Genomic DNA, 22,969 nt, shown 5'->3' on the forward strand with positions numbered 1-22,969 from the left:
TGACTTCAGACCCCTACTATACTTTTGTACACACTTGTCCTGATGTGCCTTGGAGTATGTGGGTAGATGGTTGTCTTTCAGAGGATATTTTGAACACTTCTTTTTGTGCTGAAATGCCGCTCAAGAGTGTGTGCTACTTTCGATTAGAAAAACATGGGGAAACGCATGCAAAGCCAACGAACCGCCCTTGAATCCTGAAAGAACAAAAGGACCAAGAGACAGATGGACACAAAATATTGTTTTTTTCCCAATTGTGACTTTTGCAAAGACACGTTTAAGCAACAAAATATACATTTCTGACCTTTTCTTTAGAATTTGTTTTATACAATAACAAATACAAGATTCTACGTTAGCAATAAATTAAATATACATTATTTACAACGTACATCAGCAACCTACAAAGCATCTCCTTTCGATACACAAAAAATAAAAAAAAATCATTTTTTTAAAGACTCCCTTTTACACGCAAGCCCCTGTTTTTATCTTCTTTGCTTATTTTACATCAGGAGAATGACTAAATGGGAAGTTTTCCTACTCTTGTTGAAATAAGGCTTTTTGCAAGAGACCTTCAAAATTCTGCATCTTCCTTCACAGAATATATTTGTTAATATCATGCTATTTTTGTGGGAAACATTTAAAAAAACACTAAAAAGAGGGAAAATACATGCTTTGTTTCTCTTCTCGTCCAACAAAATAAAAAAAGAAAGAGCCCCAATAATTCAAGATGACGAAAAACCTATTGTTATGAAGGACTCCAATATGAAGTTTTAATTGCTGCATTTATCTTTTTAATTTTTGTTCCCCATGGAAAGCAACCATTTCTTTTCCTTACTCAAAACAGTGCAATGCAGCATTAGCTGAATGAACGGCTTGTCAGTCAGTTGCAAGCAGACAAAAGAGCTAACTTTTTCCCAAACTGATTTTTATAAGTTAATGATTTCTTGCCAGGAGATACGATGATGGATGGAGCTTGTAAAAGTTGGCTGGGAAACAAAACTGTGAAGATGTGCAATGTCTGAATTCAGTATACGTAACTACTTTATAGTTCATAACTACATAGCAGAGTTGGCAAAGGGATCGATGTGCAACGGACACCGATGGGAAGGTTCTGGTGTGCAATGAGCACTTCCAGTGCGCACCACTTATACATCTTTGCAATTCAGTAACTGGGTTTCCTCGCACCTCTGCTACTTACTTAAGTGGACATAAAGGACATGAAAGAACATACAGTGCACCCACATCATACACGGGTGCGCCTTATGTGGCTTCCAGCATACCCTGGAAACCACACCAGAAGAAGTGCCACCGTGCCCCGGAAAGAGTAATGGGGCACATGCGCCGCTGTGCTGCTGTACTGCCATGTGCATGAGCCCCATTTACTTTAATGGGGCTCAAGCATAGGGAGAATTTCTTTTACACAGGGAGGGTCCGGAACGGATCCCCTGCGTAAGAGAAAGGACCACTATACAGCGGATAGCTTTGGTATCCTCTGGAGGTTGATCCTAGGACTCCTTATAGATACCGAAAACCATGGATGCTCGTCCCATTACAATGGTGCCCCTTGTATAAAATAGCAAAATCAAGATTTTCTTTTGGCAATTTATATATTTTTTTTAATATTTTCAAGCCATGGATGCATGAATCCATGGATAAAGACTCCATGGAGGCGGAGGACCGACTGTACAAGTTTCCAGCCATTATTTTTCTTGGCCGCCTAGAATCATGCTGGACTGGGAAAATCTTGGACTCTCCAGGAATCTCTAGGTCCTCCGGTGCAACTCTGCCAAGAGGTACAAAAATGCTACTTTTATTGCTCTTTCCATCCCTACTTTAAAGTTAGCATTAGCTTTGCATTAAACATTTTAATGTCATAAATAAACTCCTGGTATTTTTGTTTTAATTGGGTTTTATGCATTTTTGGCAGCCTCACCCCCCAAAAAAGAAACATAATTGGATGCATTCAAAATTCATGTGAACAACAAAGATTCAACCCACATTCTACCAGGATTATTTTCACCATCTGAATAATCCTATGGCTATCAAAGGGGTAAATAAAAAAAACCTAGCCCATAATACAGCTAACTGTGGTGGTTATTATTATTATTATCAATAGTAGTGCTAGTATTATTGTTTTACCAAAATAAGTTTCCCAAGTCAAAAGATGCACAAAAAGAGTAGCACTCGTGACCTTCCTTAAAAAGCTACAGTTAAGAACACAGAGCAGCACACAGAGCAGCAGAGGTCGAAATACCAAAGAAAGAAGCTGATTCTTGTACACATGTAGGGAAACCATCATGTCCTTTGAACTGAAATGTATGGAGCATGAATTGGGAGAGGAAGGGTCACACAACCTCTGTGTGCCTTCTGTGGTTGAGGAGACAGAGCAAGGTAAACAGTTCTTTCGTGGTGGCATGGAGACATCTGCCCAAGTGACGAAACCGTGGTCCTTTTTGGAGCAAAGGAGGCTTTGTAGACCCAAGGATTATACTGAATGTCAGGTGTGTGGTTGTGTGCAATGCAAACTCATGTGCATGCATACACACAGGCTACTAGCAGCAGGAAAAGAGCAATCTTGGAAGAGAGTTGGAGGAAGCTTTCACTATTCCCAAACACTTGCAAATCCATTAGTCAGGCAGGTATCCTCTGCCCTGTTGCCTGTAGCTAGTCAGTAAGAGAAATGGATGGGATCCGGCTGGCTTTGGGGGCTGAAGGCTGCAGAGAGATGCTGTCATTCAGAACACAAACAAAGCATTTTTCTTCTAACCAAACAAATCTGAACAAAAGCACCCTGCAAAAGAAGGACAAAAGCAATAATTGGCACCATTGTCTTTGTATGCATTAGAGATCGATGAATCTGTCAGTTTCAGTGCTGCAAAGTTTCTCAATTTCTCCACCCGTAAGTTCACTTTGGTCCGAAACACACTGTGAAAATCATCCAGTTTCAGACTGCTTTAACTGCCCTGGCTCAATGCTAGGAAATTCTTGGAAGTGTAGTTTTGTGACACATTAGCCTACTATATCAAAGAGCTCCGGTGCCACAATAAACTACAGTTCCCAGAATTGCCTAACATTGAGCCAGGGCAGTTAAAGCAGTCTCAAACTGGATTATTTCTGCAGTGTGTTTTGGACCTTCATCTTGTTTCTGCTTCAGTTTGTAACTTGCAATCCTCTCTCTCTCTCTCTCTCTCTCTCTCTCTCTCTCTCTCTCTCTATATATATATATATATATAATATAAGCATATTTTGAGTGCATTTTCTCTAATATTTTTGGACACATTTTAATATATATTTTTTCTGCTAAAATCTTTGCACAGATTTCCTCTAATGAACAAGATGTGAAGCTATGGATTGACCAGCTGAGGGATAAAGATCTGCTAGGCACAGCATAGGGTGCATCTACACCATAGAAATCATGCAGTTTGATACCACTTGAACTGCAGTGTCTCCATCCTACATAATCCTGGGATTCGTGGTTTGTGGAACGCATTTATTATCATGTATTTTTCATGTGTACCAATATGTGCAGTTTTTCTTTGTATTTCTTTTGTACATCTTACTTATTATCAGAGAACTGCACCAATAAAAATTGAAAATATCAAACTGGAAAGTAAAAATATCAAGGTATAGCTTTGTGTTTCAGTTCCTGTATTAGTTGCAGAAGCAGGAATTACATAAGATACCTATAAAATATGAACCAAATATCCTTCTCCCCATGCCCAAACCTGCATTTCAGTGGGGTTGGGAAGGACAAAAGCAAGTGGTTCAGCTATATTGGGACACATGTTGCCCACAACTGATTTAAAGAAATGGAATAGAAAGAAAGGGAGAAAAACACCATCCCTCATCCTGCCTAATATGAACCCAGCAGAGCTTTGGATCAGGTAAGGCCTGGAGAAGCCTGCTTTATTTCCTCAGGTCTTTTACCTGGGAATGGCACAAAGTGATTCTGTGAATGAGAAGTGAGTGAAAGACTCTTACCTTTTGCAGGTCCATAGTTTTCCCTTTCAGCTAATGTGCCTGTGTGAAAAGAAAAGTGCATATTTTGCATCAGTTGGACTCAAATATGCTTGGTTTGCTCTGTACAATACCTCTTACAATCACTTTCTTTCAAAATCTTCACTTCTAAAGGCCTGCCAGGATTTATTTCTCTAAAAGCATTTGCCTGACGATGGCAGGACAGCAAGAGAAGTGGCCAAATGGACCTCCCTGTGAAAGCAGTTCCATAGCCTCTTGGCTGTGGTTGTGAAGGTGGCGAGACTCAGCGCCCATTCCCACTATGTTTTAAACCGGATCATGTCGAATCACGATCCGCTTTAAACCACTATGGTTCCCACTTGGGAATCGATTTAGAATCGATTCCTAAGGGGGGGCATAGTTTCCCCCCATTTAACCCACGTCTAAAAGGAGCAGGGTTTTCCCGCTCTTTTTTGGGCTGAATCGATTTATTTGACAATAAATCGATTCAGCCCAGTGGGAAACCAGAGCAGATTCGATTCCGCCCTGGCAGCCCTCTCCGCCCCAGCCATGCCTCCCTCCATCCTCTCTTCCTTCCCTTCTTCCCTCCTTCCTCTCCATCTCCTCTTCCCACCCTGCCTTCCTTCCTCTCCTTCTCCTTCCCTCTTTCCCTCCTTCCCTTCTGTCTGGGGGTCCTGGCGGTGGCAATGGCGGCGGGGGCTGTCAGGGGTCGGCGTTGGTCCTCTCCTCCTCCTTGCTGCCCGGCCTCCCTCTCCGTCTCAGTCCCAGTAAGAAGGACGCCAAGGCGGAAGGAGATGGGCAGTAGGCCTGGAGGACGTTGGAGGACATTGGAGGACGGGGGCAGGTTCCTTCTCCGCCGCTTGCCTCCGTTCTTCCCACGGAAGCAGCAGTGGTGGAGAAGGCTGCCAGCCAGGGCTCCTTAGATGTGCCTCCGTCCAACATGCCTTTGTCCTCCAATGGCATCCAGGATGGAGGCACGTCCAAGGAGCCCCGGTAGTGTGGTGGACGGAGGCGGTAGCGGCGGTGGAGAAACGTCAGGAATAAACTCTTCTAGAATATGGCCACATAGCCTGAAAAAGTCACAAAAAACTATTGATGCTGGCCATGAAAGCCTTTGACTTCACAAGCCATGGTTGGTTAAATCCATGGATATGGAGGGCCAACTGTAATGGTCAAAGGTCTGTCAACCCCCAAGAGACCCCCAAGCTTTGCACAAGATAAGGTAGTTTGGTTTACTTCAGTGTTTCTCAAATAGTGGGGTGCGCCCCCCAGGGGGGGCGCGAGGCTCCGTAAAGGGGGGCCACCTACTTGGAAGAGGGCCCCGTGCGCCATAGGCCGGAATGGGCTGGCGGCGGCCCCGATGGGGCTGGGTCCTCCTCGCAAGAGCCCTGCAGGAGGCGGTGATGGCAGAGGGGCCGAATGGGCCATGGAGGGGAGCCTCTCCAGCGGCAGAGTGAGCGGGAACCCAGGCCGCCCAGCCATTGGAGGAGGAAGGAGGAGGCTCTGCGCTGGAGGCAACAGCTGAGAGGGGCTCTTCTGAAGGGAAAGAAGGCGCCTCTCTGGGGCAGAAGAGCAGCCAGGGCCAGGCTCCAGTCCTTCTCCTCCTCCTTTGGGAGGGACCGCCCCTGTCAACCGCCTGAGAGGCTGCCCCTTGCCTGGGCGGGAAAGGAGGAGGCCGTTGGCTGAGGCTGAGGCGTCGAGGAGGATAAATAAAGGTACTCAGTTTGATACCACTTTTGTCAAAAACACACTGCAGAAATAATCCAGTTTGAGACCACTTTGGTCAAAAACACACTGCAGAGCTCTCTGTCAGAAAAGGATAAAACTACAGTTCCCACAATCCTACAAAGCCAAGGGAGTGAAAGCAGTCTCAAACTCAAACTGCAATGTGGACCTTATCAAGGCATGCATCTTAGTAAATGGAGGGCATTTTGGAATTCCTCCTGGACAGAAGGTTGGAATGTAGGACGTATTTCCTCAGATGCATGGGAATTGTAGTTCATTGTGGCACCAGAGCTCTTTCTCACAAAACTACAATTCCCAGGGTTCCCTAGCACTGAGCCAGGGCGGTTAAAGCGGTCTCAAACTGGATTATTTCTGCAGTATGGATTGGACCTTGAGTATTTTTAATAACGAAGGTCCAAAACACTGCAGAAATAATCCAGTTTGTGACCGCTTTAACTCTCCTGGCTCATTGCTAGGGAATCCTGGGAATTGTAGTTTGTTGTGGCACCAGAGCTCTTTTTGATAAAGAAGGCTCAATGTCTCACAAAAGTACACTTCCCAGGGTTCCCTAGCACTGAGCCAGGGCAGTTAAAGCAGTCTCAAACTGGATTATTTCTGCAGTGTGTCTTGGACCCAACTCAGGCTGCATCTTCACTCCAGACTCCAGAGACAATCCAGTTTCATACCGTTTTTACTGCCATGTGCTATGAAATCCTGGGAATTGTAGTTTGTTGTCACACCAGAGTTTGCTGAGAGAGAAGGTTAAATGTCTCCGAACAGTAGAATTCCCAGGATTCCCTAGCACTGAGCCATGGCAATTAAAAGGGTGTCAAACTGGATTTATTTCTGCAGTGCGGTTGCAGCCTAACACATTTCTATTTGGCACAAAGCTTCCTGAACCCCCTTCATGTCAAAATAAATATCTTAAAAGGACTGAAAGATTCTTTGTTTGGTTCAATGGTGATTTTGAGAGTTGAAATAAGTTACAATTATTTTTATTCAATTATGTTTACATTTATTTGCAAAACATCCGCCATTTAGCATTATGGGAATTTTCCGGGAATTGTGACTGAATATTCCGTGTGATGTGGGGGGATTCAGTGTGTTTTGAACAAACATTTTCGGAAATTATCTTTGAGGCTTGTTGGGCAACAAGACAAATGATACTATTTACAGTCGCGCGGGGGCCCCCGAAATGTTTTCTTCTTCCTAGGGGGGGCATGACAGAAAATAATTGAGAAGCACTGGTTTACTTATACTTACTGGCCCAGGACTTGAATGGCTAAGTTTATCGAAACGGAATTTTAGGTTGGATCTCGGAGAATTCCTGCTCTTTAGATCTGTTGGAGCAATGCGATAAAACAATATTTGTTTTAGATAACTGAGCTGAAATGAACCAACTGGGCAAAAAACATGAGCAATTATGAAGAGTTATAAATTTCAAGTCCTTTTCAAATGACTGTTTCCATCAAATCACTGACTTATTGTTGTTGTTGTTGTTGTTGTTGTTGTTATTATTATTATTATTATTATTATTAACCTTTATTTATAAAGTGCTGTAAATTTACACAGCGCTGTACATACAATCTTTTAATTAGGTGGTTCCCTGCCCTCAGGCTTACAATCTAACAAGATACAACACAAAAGGAAAAGGGAGTGGTGGTGGGGAAGAGGATGAGGCAAACTTCTTCCAGGGTAAACTTCTTCCAGGGAGGCCTGTTGGAGCTAGCCTGCCTCTCTAGTAGGATAATACATATAAAATACATAGCAATACAGGAAATGATTCAATAAAACAGGCAACAAAGAACATCAAATAGCAAGTGACAATTATGCAATGCCTGGGAACGCTTCTCTGAACAGGATGGTCTTCAGCTCTGTTTTGAAGCTGGTTAAAGAAGTGATGTCTCTTGTTTGGGGGGGGGGGGGAAGAAGGTTCCAGGAGTGAGGGGCAGCGAGTGAAAAGGGGTGAATCCGGGATGGGGCAGAGGAAATCCTGGGCTGAGACAGCAGACCTGGACTACCAGAACGGAGGGCCCTAGTGGGAAGGTGAGGAGAAATAAGGTTTGATAAGTAAGGAGGGGCCAGTCCATGGAGGGCTTTAAACGTCGACAGCAGGAGCTTGTACTGAATACGGAAAGGGAGTGGGAGCCAGTGAAGGGATGCCAACGCAGGGGAGATGTGGTCAGAGCGGTGGGCGGATGTGATAATGCATGCAGCTGAATGCTGGACAGAAATTAAAGGACGGAGGTGAGAAAGAGGAAGCCCAGCCAGGAGGACGTTACAGTAATCCAGTCGTGAGACCACTAGGGCATGGACCAGGATCTTGGCAGTAGAGATATGGTCGGATTTTGGCAATATTGTACAAAAAGAATCTACAAGCCTTGGCTGTGGTCTGGATCTGAGGGATACACAACAGAGAAGAATCAAAGATAAAACCAAGACTGGGGCTTGCTGGACTGGTTGAATAGAAAAGTTGTCCACAGAGACAGAAAAGGAGTATTGAAGGGTGGACTTAGGAGGAAAGACAAGAAGCTCCGTCTTGGACATGTTTAGCTTCAAACGCCGATGGCGCATCCACTGCGAGACAGCTGTGAGACAAGACGAAACTTGCTGTTCAAGTCTTGGAGAAAGGTCAGGGGCGGAAAGATACAACTGGGTGTCATCGGCATACAGATGGTAGGAAAAACCAAAAGAGCTAATGTATGTAAATCCCTTGAAGTAAAACCATATTTTAGAAGTAACTCCCAGTTAACTTTAGGATTTTATCACACCTGCAAAAAAGATGGGAACATAGTGTGATTATCACACAATGTTGTGCAACATCGTGATTATCCCCCATTATCCCATGAGAGGAATTATAGTGCTGCTTTTTATCATGATTATCCCACAATAATCCTGTGAATAAAGAGGAATTCTAGCAGTGCTTTTTATTCATGGAAAATCCTGTGAATAAAAAGTGGTGCTAGAATTCCTCTTTATTCACCGGATAATTGTGGGATAATCGCAATCTCACACAACGTCATCACACAATATTGATGGGACCATCCCACTATGCTCTTGTCTTTTTTGACGGTGTGATAAAGTCCTTAGACAAGACAATGTAAAAAGTGGAAGATGAGCCCTGAAGGACACGAGGGCCAGGATCCAACAGTATTCTTCCATATTCAACACTAGCAAAATCAGAACTTTCAATCCCTCCATTTTATGGTGCCTGGAAACTGCAAGAGGAAGGGGATTAATTCTGGGGGGAACAGTAAGGCATGATACACATGGTGCTAAAGTGCCATGCTGGCGCCTTATAGGGTTAAGGGACCGAGCAGCAACCTGTATACATGGGCACCACCATTGTTAAATAAGCGCCGTGCAGCGTCAGCATGTTGCTGCGCAGCGCTTATGTAACCAGTGTGCCTGCAGTTTTAAAAAACGCTGCCACCACTATGGACATCCAGGAAGGTATGTACCGGGCCATGATCTAATACAAAAACACTATTGGGTACTGAGGCTAAAGCTCAAAATTAACAACTGGTTAATTTACACTCTTATACTCCCCCTTTTTCTTGTATATATATGCTAATACAAGCAAAAGATGTTCATGTTGCTCATCCCAAGAGATCCACAGCAATTACTTTCTTTATCAGTAGCCATAAGGAAAGCCAGTTAGTGCTTGGATGGGAGGCCATCAACAATAGCAGGTGCTATATTTCAGGGGAAGGAACTGGCAAGACCACCTCTGAGCGTTCCTAGCCCACGAAAGACCTATGAAATTTATGGGTCACCATAAGGTGTCTTGAAACACATACACACATGCAGACACACACATATATAATCTCTATATCAATGGGTTTGGCCCAACTCACCTGTGGGACTCCTGCTCATAATCACTGGTGTTGAAGCAGATGTTAGAACTGGATTCTCATTGCTTTGGGGTGGGCTGTAGATAAAGACATCTTGCTTGTATGGGGAGGCTGTGGAGGGTTGGCTGCCCTTTGGGAAGTGAGAGAGATTTATTTCGACTTTGGACAGGAATGAGATACCTGCACAATAGATATCACCCAAGAGCAAAAACAATTCCTTGTCCATTTATATGTGGCAACAGCTTTGAAGAAGGCTACCATGTTCTACTCAGTGACCCCGTCTCTCCAGATAGAAAAAAATGAGTTATTTGGGGAGAGGAAGGCTTTTTTGAAGGGGAAAGGGCCAAGGAAGGCCAATATGGCTGTAAAAATTAGGCAATCTCCCTCCCCAACACACATGTCGGGGATGCTTTGATTGAGAGTTCCTGCATGGCAGGGGGGTTGGACTGGATCTCTTGTGGTTGTGGTCTCTTCCAACTCTACAATTCTATGCTTCTATGACAATATGGAGAGAAATGCATACAAATATGAATAGTGTGCATACAAATCTTTGGGCTACATTGATCAGATTTGGTCATGCTTCAAGGTACCAAACTGAAATTCCTTTCCCATTTACCAGTTGAAATCAGTGAGGTTAACTTAATCACTTCTCTTGTTGATTGCAATGGATCTAGTCCAATTACCAAGGTAGATAAACCTGGACCCAAGCCAATATTTTGATTCCTTCCAAAGTAAATATATAACTCAACTGAAGACATTGCCAAAAGGCCTGTTTGGATTAGTGCAAACCAAATATCCAGGAGATTTTCAATGTTTTAAATCCACATCCTTGCATTTTGGGGGCATGAGATTGAGGAGGATTAAGACAGATGAGAAACACTTGATTGGGACATCAGAGGGACCTGAAACGTCAGGGAGGTTGTTGGGGCAACCAAACCAAACAGCATGGTGGCTGGTGGAGCTGGAGAAGCCAAGGTTATACAAATCATAGAATCACAAAATCATAGAGTTGGAAGAGATCCCAAGGACCATCCAGTCCAACACCCTGCCATGCAGGAACTCTCAATCAAAGCATCCCTGACAGATGGCCCTCCAGTCTCTGTTTAAATACCTCTGAGGAAGGAGGCTCCACATCCCTCTAAGGGAGTGTGTTCCACTGTCAAATGTTGAGCTGGAATCTCTTTTCCTGCAGTTTGCATCCATTGTTCTAGGTCCTATTCTCTGGAGCAGCAGAAAACAAGCATGCTCCCTCCTCAATATGACATCCCTTCAAGTATTTGAACAGGGCTATCATATCCCTTCTTAACCTTCTCTTCTCCAGGCTAAACATCCCCAGCTCCCTAAGTCGTTCCTCATAGGGCATGGTTTCCAGACCTTCACCATTTTAGTTGCTCTCCTTTGGACACTCTCCAGTTTCCCCACATCCTTTTTGAATTGTAGTGCCCAGAACTGGACACAGTATTCCAGGTGGGGCCTGAATAGAGCAGAATAGAGTGGCACTATTACTTTCCTTGATCTACTATACTTCTGTTGATGCAGCCTAAAATCCCATTGGCCTTTTTAGCTGCTGCATCGCACTATTGGCTCATGTTCAACTTGTGGTATATCCCTTTCACACGCATAAGTCTCTCATTCAGCCAGGTGTCCCTCATCCTATATCTGTGCATTTCATTTTTCCACCCTAAGTGCAGTACCTTACATTTCTCCGTGTTGAATTTCATTTTGTTAGCTTTTGCCCAGCTTTCTAATCTATTCAGGTCATTTTGAATTTTGATCCTGTCCTCTGGGGTATTAGCTACTCCCCTTAATTTGGTGTCATCTGCAAATTTGATAAGTATGCCCCTGATTCTGTCACATTGTTGTTAGTTTCCAGAAAATGTGCCATCAAGTTCAGAAGGAGAAATCTGCATTACCTGACTTTCATATTCTTCCATATTTTCACTCTCCCCCGCTGTGCTACTGAAGCTGCTGGTACTGGAGGATGAACGAGAGATATTTGACCTTCCATTCTCTTTGAGTTTAATGAATGGCCTGGCAGCAATTGAAAGAAAGTGAACGTGATATTAATCTCAGGGTGCTTAGCAAATTCTTCCTTTCTGAACACCTCTCCTGATTTTGACGTTTCAAGATACTCAAGCTGCCCTTTGTCTTTTTAATTTCCAGACATGGTTCAGATTACTGCAACATGTGTGTAAAATGCAAGCCATGTTCACATTTATTTTTCTGATCTCATTAATGGGAAACCAAAACTATTATGTGGACATTTTCACTAATAGTTTCACAGACCATAAAATGGATAAATTCATTTTTCAAAAATGAGTTACAAGTTGAATCACCCTTATCTGCAATTCTGTAATCAGAAATATGCCAGAGTCCAACACTGTCTGCATGAATGGCTGAGATGATGACTTTCTGATGGTTCAATGTACACAAACTTTGTCTCATGCGCAAAATTATTTAAAATGTGTATAAAATTACCTGCATGCTATTTCTATAAGGGGTATATAAATATAAATAGAGAAATTAAGACCTTTGAGCAATATTTTACATATTATTGCTCGACGGTCTTAACTTCTCTCTTTTTACCCATTGACTTTTATATCTTTTAGCTCATATTTGTTATCTTTATTTAAATTTCTATAGTGTGTTTATAAGTTGTGCATTTTAAGGCATTCATAGGTACTTGTATATCTGTTGGAGTTCCCCAGGCTTCTGTTCTGGGTCCCCTTCTGTTTTCTCTCTACACACTGTCCTTAGGTAAACTCATTAGCTCTTTTGTTTTTTCCTACCATCTGTACGCCGATGACACCCAGTTGTATCTTTCCACTCCCTGACTTTAACAGCAAGTTTCGTCTTGTCTCACAGCTGTCTCGCAGTGGATGCGCCATCGGCGTTTGAAGCTCAACATGTCCAAGACGGAGCTTCTTGTCTTTCCTCCTAAGTCCACCCTTCAACACTCCTTTTCTGTCTCTGTGGACAACTTTTCTATTCAACCAGTTCAGCAAGCCCACAGTCTTGGTTTTATCTTTGATTCTTCTCTGTCGTGTATCCCTCAGATCCAGATCACAGCCAAGGCTTGTAGATTCTTTTTATACAATATTGCCAAAATCCGACCATATCTCTACTGCCAAGATCCTGGTCCATGCCCTAGTGGTCTCACGACTTGATTACTGTAACATCCTCCTGGCTGGGCGTCCTCTTTCTCACCTGCGTCCTTTAATTTCTGTCTAGTATTCAGCTACACGCATTATCACATCCGCCCACTGCTCTGACCACATCTCTCCTGCGTTGGCATCCCTTCACTGGCTCCCACTCCCTTTCCACATTCAGCATAAGCTCCTGTTGTCGACGTTTAAAGCCCTCTATGGGCTGGCTCCTCCTTACTTATCAGACCTTATTTCTCCTCACCTTCCCACTAGGGCCCTCCGTTCTGGTAGTCAAGGTCTGCTGTCCCAGCCTAGGATTTCCTCTGCCCCATCTCGGATTCGCCCCCTTTCACTCGCTGCCCCTCACTCCTGGAACCTTCTTCCCCCGCGAGCAAGAGCCATCACTTCTTTAACCAGCTTCAAAACGGAGCTAAAGACCATCCTGTTCAGAGAAGCGTTCCCAGGCATTGCATAATTGTCACTTGCTATTTGATGTTCTTTTGTCATCTGTTTTACTGAATCATTTCCTGTATTGCTATGTATTTTATATGTATTATTCTACTAGAGAGGCAGGATAGCTCCAACTGGCCTCCCTGGAAGAAGATTAACCATCCATTAAGAAGCCAAGCCCTCCCTCCAGTCCATCTCCTCTGATCCAGGGCTCGGAGGTAGAAAAGAACTGCTGGCCCTCATCCTCTTCCCCACCACCACTCCCTTCTCCTTTTGTGTTGTGTCTTTTTAGATTGTAAGCCTGAAGGCAGGGAACCGTCTAATTAAAAAGATTGTATGTAAAGCGCTGTGTAAATTTACAGTGCTTTTTAAATAAAGGTTAATAATAATAACAATAATAATAATAATAATAATATTTTATTTCTATCTTTTTATACTCTCTATAGACTTTCTATAGAATGTTATTGTATGTATTGCTGTGTTTTAAGGTATTTTGAGACGGCCCTAGGGCTATTCAATAAATATTGATTGATTGATAAGGTGTATATGAAACATAAATTAATTTTACGTTTAGACTTGGGTCCCATCCCAAAGATATCTCCTTATGTATATGCAAATATTCCAAAATCTGAAAAACTCCATTGTCCAAAACACTTCTGGTCCCAGGCATTTAAAATAAGGGAGAATCAGCCTGTACTACAACTTCTTTTTTTATTCCAAATCCTAATGCCCTATGGCAATCATGCTTACCGCTCTTTATTAGGACAGATCTCTGGAGAACTTGGGTTTGAAGAGGCTTCTGACTTCATATCTTGAGAGGAATGTCCTCCATCCGGGGTCTTTGGTATTCCTGAGCCACCATCACTATGGAGAGAGTAAAAGAGATCAGATGAAGATCAGATACATCTTCTTCTTTGGACTGTGAATGTTCTCTTTCAATTACCTCCAAGCTAGGAATGGGGCAATCTGCCAAGCTTTGATTTAACACAGTTTTGGGATTATATGTTCTGTCTCATTATGCATAAGATTTTTTTGTCATTCCACATAAAAATTGTACATATTTTTGTATGTATTTTTGCAAGCAGACACACACTTTATATGCATTTTTAAATTATGTATTTTGTCCGCACTTTTTCAAATATGCATTTTCTTTTCAAGGAACGTTTTGACTGAATAAAGCCTTTTTTGTGTGTATTATAATATTTCATAGAATCGTCCCTCCATATTCACTAGGCTTAGGGGCACAAGACCCCCGTGAATATGGAAAAAACACAAATAACAACATGTTTTTACCTGAGAGGACACCTCTCTAGGAATATCTAGGTCCCCCAGTGCAACTCTGTGGTCAATGTCCGACAGACACTGACCATAGGGCTGCACTGGAGGAGCTATAAAGGCCTAGTAGAGTGTTCTCTCTAGGCATTGCTAGGTCTTTCAGTGCAACATTGAGTTAACGTTGACCACAGAGTTGCACCGGAGGAGCTACAAAGGCCTAGTAGAGTATTCTCTCTAAGAATCTCTAGGCCTTTCAGTGCAACTTTTAGATAAAGGTGACCATAGAGTTGCACTGGAGGAGCTAGATATTCCTAGAGAGAACATATTAATAAAATCTGTGAATAAGCTAATCTGCAAATATCAAAGCTGCAAATATGGATGGATGAGCGTATATGCATTTTGACTAGCAGTTTAAATTAAAATTTTCTCTCTGAGTGTACTTTTTCAATCGTACACATTTCTGGTACTTTCTATGTGCACCATAAATATCTGAAAAGTACAAACCTCATGCAGATGGGGTGTGAGAGGTATGAGAACAGGCTGGCCCAGCGTCATCAGGGGCTAGCCTGAAGATAGAGCGCCCTCCCTCCATAACTGTCATCTTTCGGCCTGTGTGAGAGAGAACAGGCTGGCCCGGTGTCATCAGGGGCTAGCCTGAAGATAGAGCGCCCTCCCTCCATAACTGTCATCTTTCGACCTGTGAGGGAGAGAACAGGCTGGCCAGGCGTCATCAGGGGCTAGCCTGAAGATAGAGCGCCCTCCCTCCATAACTGTCATCTTTTGGCCGGTGAGGGAGAGAATAGGCTGTGAGGGAGAGGACAGGCTGGCCCAGTGTCATCAGGGGCTAGCCTGAAGATAGAGGCCCTCCCTCCATAACTGCCATCTTTCGGCTGGTGAGGGAGTGAACAGGCTGGCCCATTTCCACCAGGGCTAGCCTGAAGAAGAAGAGTTCTCCCTCAGGTCCATCTGCCGTGAAATCAGAGGAAGAGAAGAATGCTGGACCTGATCCCCTCCCCCCCTCACCATTCCCTTCTCCTTTTGTGTCGTGTCTTTTAGATTGTAAGCCTGAGGGCAGGGAACTGTCTATTATCCCCTCTGTTGTAAACCGCTCGGATTCCCAGTGATTGGGAGGTATATAAATAAAACCTATTATTATTATTATTATTATTATTATTATTATTATTATTATTATTATGGTCTGCACCAGGTGACACCATACATGGGGTGACACTACTGCTCCCCAAATATCTGCCTTTGGGCAAAAACAGTCTGTGGCATTTGGCACAATGTTGAAAAGATCTTGTGAGTGGTCTGGGGCTCAATGTGAGGCAAAAGGAGAGGCCCCAGCTTTTAAAAATAAATAAATAAATAAATAAATAAATAAATAAATAAATAAATAAAATTTTATTCTTTTTAAATTTTCTTTAAAAAAATCATAACTTACCAAATTTTCACTTTAACCACATGGAACTATTTACGTGTAAATACATTTAGGCTGTGTGTATGATATTGTAATTCAAAGTTATAATTTTAATTTTAGTAGTTATTTATGTTATGACTCTTGCCATTACATTCAGTGATATACGGGAATAACAACTGACAAGTAACATTAGTACAAAAAACATTACTAAGGATTCTGTATGGTGTGGTATGGGAGGAGGTCAAGGGGGGCGCGACACTATGAGTTACCGCACTAGGTGACCCCAACCCTTGTGATGATCTCATGGTCTGAGCATGTTTCAGTTTGTGTTTAAATCTGGAAAGTATCGGTTCACACTGAAACACTAACAGCATTTTCATAGGTCAAGATCTAGTACAAAGGTGGGAATGGATTTCGATGCTACTTGGGTAGCATGGTAGCATCACAGCAGCACTAGTAACACAGTAACACAAAGAAACATTAAAATGGAAGTGCTTTAAGAACCCAAGAGGAGCCCTGATCCATCCTGACCTATTTGGTTCAATCTCCTCTTTCCTACAGTTGCCAACCAGATGAAGCTCACAAGCAGGGCATGAGGCAATAGTTCTTTGCAGCTGTTGCTCCACAGCAACTGATATTTGCAGGTTTGTTGTTATTGTTGTTGTTGTTGTTGTGTGTCTTCAAGTCATTTCCAACTGATGGTGACCCTAAGGCGAACCTATCATGGGGTTGTCTTAGCAAGATTTGTTCAGAGGAGGTTTCCCAATGCCTTCCCCTAAAGCTGAGAGCAAGTGGTTTGCCCAAAGTCATACAGTGTAGATCAGGGGTAGGCAACCTGCGGCCCGCGGGCCAGATGCGGCCCGGCGAGGCCTTGGGACCGGCCCCAGCCTGGTCCTGCCACCGATTGCCGCCGGAGCCTTTGGCGTCTCGCGCAAGGGGCATGTTGGGGCAATTGTCTATAGAAGCCTCAGAAACATGCAATTATCTTAACATTTTTTAAAAAATCAGCAAATTTTTTCGCGTGTCCTCCATTTTTTATTTAAAAAGTGCCCTCCATTTGAAAATTTTGTCCTACATTTGTCCTGGTTTGTTTATTTATTTAATCTTTTAAAAATTATTTAATTATTTATTTTGGGGCTTCGGCCCCCCAGTTGTCTGAGGGCCAGCAACCCGGCCCCCGGCTCAAAAGGGTTGCCTACCCCTGGTGTAGATACACAGCTTCTAGACTTGGAGGGTGCATACAGCCAGTTAAGTCAACAGCCTTTCCAACTCTATGATTCTATGGCTTCGCTTCCTTTGCCGAACTACAGTGCGCCTGCATCATACGCGGGTGCCTTTTATGCTGAAAGCCGCACAATGGGAAAACAATAGTGCGCACTCTGTACACAAGCCCCTCCATACACAAGCCCCATTATTTTCATACACGTGATTTGCCTTATGTGGAGGGATCTGGAACGGATTCCCGCGTAAGGCAAGAGTGTACTGTACATTTTAAAGCCCTCTGTGTCCCGTGACCATGGTCACACCATGAGGCAGGGAGTTCTATATATTTCTCTTTTCTGTTCTGTGTCCACTGTCAAGCAATTTAAGAAAACCACATTGAGAAGAAAAAGCCTTGCCCAAGGTCATATGCAGAAGCTAAATGAGAAGCAGTACCTACCTGACCCTTTCAAAGCTGCTTAGAGGTACACTACCATACCATGCTTGTGTATATCAGCATGATTTATTTATTGAATTACCATCGAGCTCGTGGTTCTGCCTGGCTTTCAGATCCAGTGTGCAAACGGGGAAACAATCCTGACCGCCTCTTTATGGGACTCCTTGATTGATTTTTGGCTGTTGCTGCAGCTATTGGAGGCTGAATATACAAACAAGGAAAAAAAATATATTCAGAAATCTATTCCTTTCTTTTCTACCAGCTGAGTTTAAACAACACACACAAATACACACAGTGCCTAAAACACACTAGGGATGCACATACGGCTATAATGAAACCCGTGCCTGCAATCCTGATGACGCATTTAATAAGGAATTAGTGGGGCAGGATTTACCTTTATACACATGCTTGAATCTTCAAGTATAAAGATATATAATAATAATAATAATAATAATTTGTTCTATTTATATACCGCTATTCCAAAGATCATAGCGGTGAACAGCAAGTAAGCTAATTAGCAAGTAAGCTAATTTGCCCCCAACAGTCTGGGTACTCATTTTAGCTCCCTCCTCGGAAGGATGCAAGCCTGAGTCGAGCTTGGGCCCTTTTGCTGGTCTTGAACTCGCAACCTTGTGGTTTTGAGTGAATGGCTGCAGTACAGGCATTGAACCACTGCGCCACCAGGGCTCCTTTTAATATAATACTAAATAAAGGGTCATTAATATCATAGCATTTTCAATTTCTGCATATTGGTATGGAAGCTGGACAATGAAGAAAACTGATAGGAAGAAAATCAATTACAGTCACCCCTTTGAACTCATGAGGGAACCATTCCGGAACCCCCCCCCCCAGTTCAAAATCTCATGCATATTCAAGCCCATAGGCTTCAATGGGGCATGTGCAGGCAGGGCATGCACTTTGGGTGCGCGACCCTTTGAGATTAATAGTGGTTGCCCCTCCACAGATTTCCAAGTCTGTGCATTTCAAGTCCGCAGACTTGGAGGGGCGACTGTAATTTGAAATGTGGTGTTGGAGGAGGGTTCCACAGTTCACAGACCACCAGAAAGACAAATAAATGAGTTTGAGACCAAATCAAACAAAAACTCTCACTAGAAGCCAAAAAAAAAAAGTAACCAGTCTATCATCATTTGAACATATCAGGAGATGTAATGGCTCATTAGAAAAGATAATACAGTGCACCCATGTCATACACGGGTGCATTATATGCTGCTTTCAGCATATGCTGAAAGTAGCGCTGCTTCTTCTGGTGCCCTGCGCCACCACAAGCACAAGCCCCATTACTTTGAATGGCACTTGAGCATACATGTTTTTCGTTTTACTGTACAGTGGATCCTTGTTAGACGCTGGAGTTCAGTTCCAACAAAATCCATGGATGCTCAAGTCCCATTAAATATAATGACATAGCAAAATGGTGCCCCTTATAAAAAATGGGAAATCAAGGTTTGATATTTGAAACTTATACTTTTTTTGAACCTTTTCAAATCGTGGATGCTTGAATCCATGTATAAAGATCTGTGTATAAGAAGGACCAACTGTAATACTCAATATGATGGCAGTAGGTAAAGAAGAAAACCACATTACAGGTGGATACATGTAACCAAGGATGTGATTTCAAGCCCTGAGCAGTGCCCCAAAGGTCTCACAGAGGTTTCTCGTGTGTGTGTGTGTGTGTTGTGTGCCTTCAAGTCATTTCCAATTTATGGCTACCCTTAAGGTGACCATATCATGGGGTTTTCTTGGCAAGATTTGTTCAGAGGAGGTTTGCCATTGCCTTCCTCTAAGGCTGAGAGCTGACTTGTCCAATGTCACCCAATGGGTTTCATGGTGGAGTGGGAACTGAACCCTGATCTCCAGAGTCCTGCCAAATTCCTACTCAGAATGAATGGATTGAATGGGATTTCTTTCCATCTCTTAATCTGAACGCATCCTCCTTTGTTTTGTACGTACAGAGAAGGTGGTCTTTGTTATTTCAGCATTGTTGTGAGCGATCCCTCCACTCAAGCTCCCAGGGATTCCTCCACTCTGATGTTTCTTCTGGCTTCCAACCATGGTTTCCATGGAGTGGCTCCGGACTCGAATGGCTCTCTGATAGGCAAAAACAGAAGGAAGCGAAAGATTAGTACCGTATTTTCCGGTGTATAAGACGACTGGGCGTATAAGACGACCCCCAACTTTTCCAGCTAAAATATAGAGTTTGGGATATACTTGCCATATAAGACCACCCCTCTTCCAATGCACATCAAATAAAAATTTAAAAAACATCACTGCATTTACCCCAACTCGTTCTCTAATCTTGGCTTGCTTGCTTGCTTGCCTGATCTCTCTCTATCTCTATATCCCTCCCTCTCTCCCTCTCTCTCTCTCTCTCTCCCTCTATCTCTCTGTCTCTCTCTCTATCTCCCTCTATCTCTCTATCTCCCTTTCTCTCTATCTCCCCCCTCTCTCTCTATTTCTCTCTCTCTATCTCTCATCTATCTATCTATCTATCTATCTATCTATCTATCTATCTATCTATCTATATCTATTTCTCTATCTATCTCCCTCCCTCTCTCTGTTCTCTCTCTCTCTCTATCTATCTATTTCTCTCTCTCTCATCTCTCTTTCTCTCTCTATCTCCCTATCTATCTATCTATCTATCTATCTATCTATCTATCTTTCTCTCTCTCTCTCTTTATCTCTCTCTCTCTCTCTATATATATATATCATCTATCTACTTATCTCTATCTATTTATCTCTCTCTATCTCTATCTTTCTCTCTCTCTCTCTTTCCTTCTCTCTCTCTCCCTCTCTCTTTCTCTATCTATCTATCTATCTATCTATCTATCTATCTCTCTCTCTCTTTGTCTATCTATCTTCCTCTCTCTCTCTCTATCTCCCCCCTCTCTCTCTATTTCTCTCTCTCTCTCTCATCTATCTATCTATTTATCTCTATATCTCTCTTCCTCTCTCTCTCTCTCTCCCTCCCTCTCTATCTCCCTCCCTCCCTCTCTCTCTCTCCCTTTCTCTCTCTATCTCCCTCTCTCACTCTCTATCTCCCTCTCTCTCCCCCTCTCTCTATCTCCCTCCCTCTCTCTATCTCTCTCTCTCCCTTTTTTCTATCTCTCTCTCTCCCTTTTTTCTATCTCTCTCTCTATCTCCCTCTCTCACTCTCTATCTCCCTCTCTCTATCTCTATATCCCTCCCTCTCTCCCTCTCTCTCTATCTCTCTCCCTCTATCTCTCTGTCTCTCTCTCTATCTCCCTCTCTCACTCTCTATCTCCCTCTCTCTATCTCTATATCCCTCCCTCTCTCCCTCTCTCTCTATCTCTCTCCCTCTATCTCTCTGTCTCTCTCTCTATCTCCCTCTATCTCTCTATCTCCCTTTCTCTCTATCTCCCCCCTCTCTCTCTATTTCTCTCTCTCTCTCTCTCTCTCATCTATCTATCTATCTATCTATCTATCTATCTATCTATCTATCTGTTTCTCTCTTGGCATCTATCTGTCTGTCTATCTATCTATCTATATCTATCTATCTATATCCCTCCCTCTCTCCCTCTCTCTCTATCTCCCCCCTCTCTATTTCTCTCTCTCATCTATCTATCTATTTATCTCTATATCTATCTATCTATCTATCTATCTATCTATCTATCTATCTATCTATCTATTTCTCTCTCTCTCCCTCCCCCTTCTCTCTCTCTATTTTCGCTCTCTCTCTATCTCCCTCCCTCTCTCTATCTCCCTCTCTCCCCCTCTCTCTCTCCCTCTCTCACTCTCTATCTCCCTCCCTCTCTCTCTCTCCCTCTCTCTCTCTCCCTCTCTCTCTCCCACCTCTCCCTCTCTCCCCCCTCTCTCTCCCTCTCTCTCTCTCCCTCTCTCCCTCTCTATCTCCCTCCCTCTCTCTCTCCCTCTCTCTCTCTATCTATCTCCCTCTCTCTCTCCCCCCTCTCTCTCTATCCCCCTTCCTCTCTCCCTCTCTCTCTATCTCTCTCTCCCTCTATCTCTCTGTCTCTCTCTCTATCTCCCCCCTCTCTATTTCTCTCTCTCTCTCATCTATCTATCTATCTATCTATCTATCTATCTATCTATCTATCTATCTCTATCTATTTCTCTCTCTCTCTCTCTTCCTCCCCCTTCTCTCTCTCTATTTCTCTCTCTCTCTCTATCTCCCTCCCTCTCTCTCTCTCTCTCCCTCTCTCTCTCTCTCCCTTTCTCTCTCTATCTCTCTCTCTATCTCCCTCCCTCTCTCTCTCTCCCCCCCTCTCTATCTATCTCTCCCTCTCTCTCTCCCCCCTCTCTCTATCTTCCTCTCTCTCTCTCTATCTCCCTCCCTCTCTCCCTCTCTCTCTATCTCTGTCTCTCTCTCTATCTCCCTCTATCTCTCTATCTCCCTCTCTCTCTCTATCTCCCCCCCTCTCTCTCTATTTCTCTCTCTCTCTCTCCCTCCCTCCCTCTCTCTATCTCTCTCTCTCCCTCTCTCTCTCTCCCTTTCTCTCTCTATCTCTCTCTCTATCTCACTCTCCCTCCCTCCCTCTCTCTCTCCCTCTCTCTCTCTATCTCTCTCTCTATCTCCCTCCCTCTCTCTCCCTCCCTCTCTCTCTCTCCCTCTCTCTATCTATCTCCCTCTCTCTCTCCACCCTCTCTCTCTATCTCTCTCTCCCTCTCTCCCTCTCTCCCTTTCTCTCTCTATCTCTCTCTCTATCTCACTCTCTATCTCCCTCCCTCTCTCTCTCTCCCCCCCTCTCTCTATCTCCCTCTCTCTCTCCCCCCTCTCTCTCTATCTTCCTCTCTCTCTCTCTATCTCCCTCCCTCTCTCCCTCTCTCTCTATCTCTCTCCCTCTCTCTGTCTCTCTCTCTATCTCCCTCTATCTATCTCCCCCTCTCTCTCTCTATCTCCCCCCCCTCTCTCTATTTCTCTCTCTCTCTATCTCCCTCTCTCTCTCTCCCTCCCCCTCTCTCTCTCCCTCTCTCTCTCTCCCTTTCTCTCTCTATCTCTCTCTCTATCTCACTCTCCCTCCCTCCCTCTCTCTCTCCCTCTATCTCTCTATCTCTCTCTCTATCTCCCTCTCTCTCTATCTCCCTCTCTCTCTCTCCCTCCCTCTCTCTCTCTCCCTCTCTCTATCTATCTCCCTCTCTCTCTCCCCCCTCTCTCTCTATCTCTCTCTCTCTCCCTTTCTCTCTCTCTCTCTCTCTATCTCACTCTCTATCTCCCTCCCTCTCTCTCTCCCCCCTCTCTCTATCTATCTCCCTCTCTCTCTCCCCCCCTCTCTCTCTATCTTCCTCTCTCTCTCTCTATCTCCCTCCCTCTCTCCCTCTCTCTCTATCTCTCTCCCTCTCTCTGTCTCTCTCTCTATCTCCCTCTATCTCTCTATCTCCCTCCCTCTCTCTCTCTCCCCCCTCTCTCTATCTATCTCCCCCCCTCTCTCTCTATTTCTCTCTCTCTCTCTCCCTCCCTCTATCTCTCTATCTC

General features: G+C 43.7%; 1 protein-coding gene across 14 annotated transcripts in view; it reads right to left on the minus strand.

Annotated features, from left to right (window-relative positions):
• Window positions 1-236: 236 nt before the first annotated feature.
• Window positions 237-22,969, minus strand: part of LOC149286400 (rap1 GTPase-activating protein 2) — a 370,335-nt gene continuing 347,602 nt past the window's right edge. For 12 of the 14 annotated variants that reach the window (XM_089494081.1, XM_089494083.1, XM_089494082.1 and 9 more), the window contains 8 exons: window positions 19,471-19,608; window positions 17,585-17,703; window positions 13,901-14,014; window positions 11,468-11,585; window positions 9,558-9,684; window positions 6,964-7,040; window positions 3,979-4,017; window positions 237-2,788 (listed from right to left, as the gene is read on the minus strand). In XM_089494081.1, coding sequence (XP_089350207.1) covers window positions 4,009-4,017; window positions 6,964-7,040; window positions 9,558-9,684; window positions 11,468-11,585; window positions 13,901-14,014; window positions 17,585-17,703; window positions 19,471-19,608 — 702 coding nt within the window. In that variant the 3' untranslated portion in view covers window positions 237-2,788; window positions 3,979-4,008. Of the gene's footprint in view, window positions 2,789-3,978; window positions 4,018-6,963; window positions 7,041-9,557; window positions 9,685-11,467; window positions 11,586-13,900; window positions 14,015-17,584; window positions 17,704-19,470; window positions 19,609-22,969 lie in introns of those variants that run through there. The other 2 variants (XR_016277602.1, XR_016277601.1) reach the window with 2 other exon arrangements.

The sequence above is a fragment of the Sceloporus occidentalis genome, unplaced genomic scaffold (genome assembly GCF_023333645.1).
Source record: "Sceloporus occidentalis isolate IW3139 unplaced genomic scaffold, rSceOcc1.0.p SCAF_69, whole genome shotgun sequence".
Classification (NCBI taxonomy): Eukaryota; Metazoa; Chordata; class Lepidosauria; order Squamata; family Phrynosomatidae; genus Sceloporus; species Sceloporus occidentalis.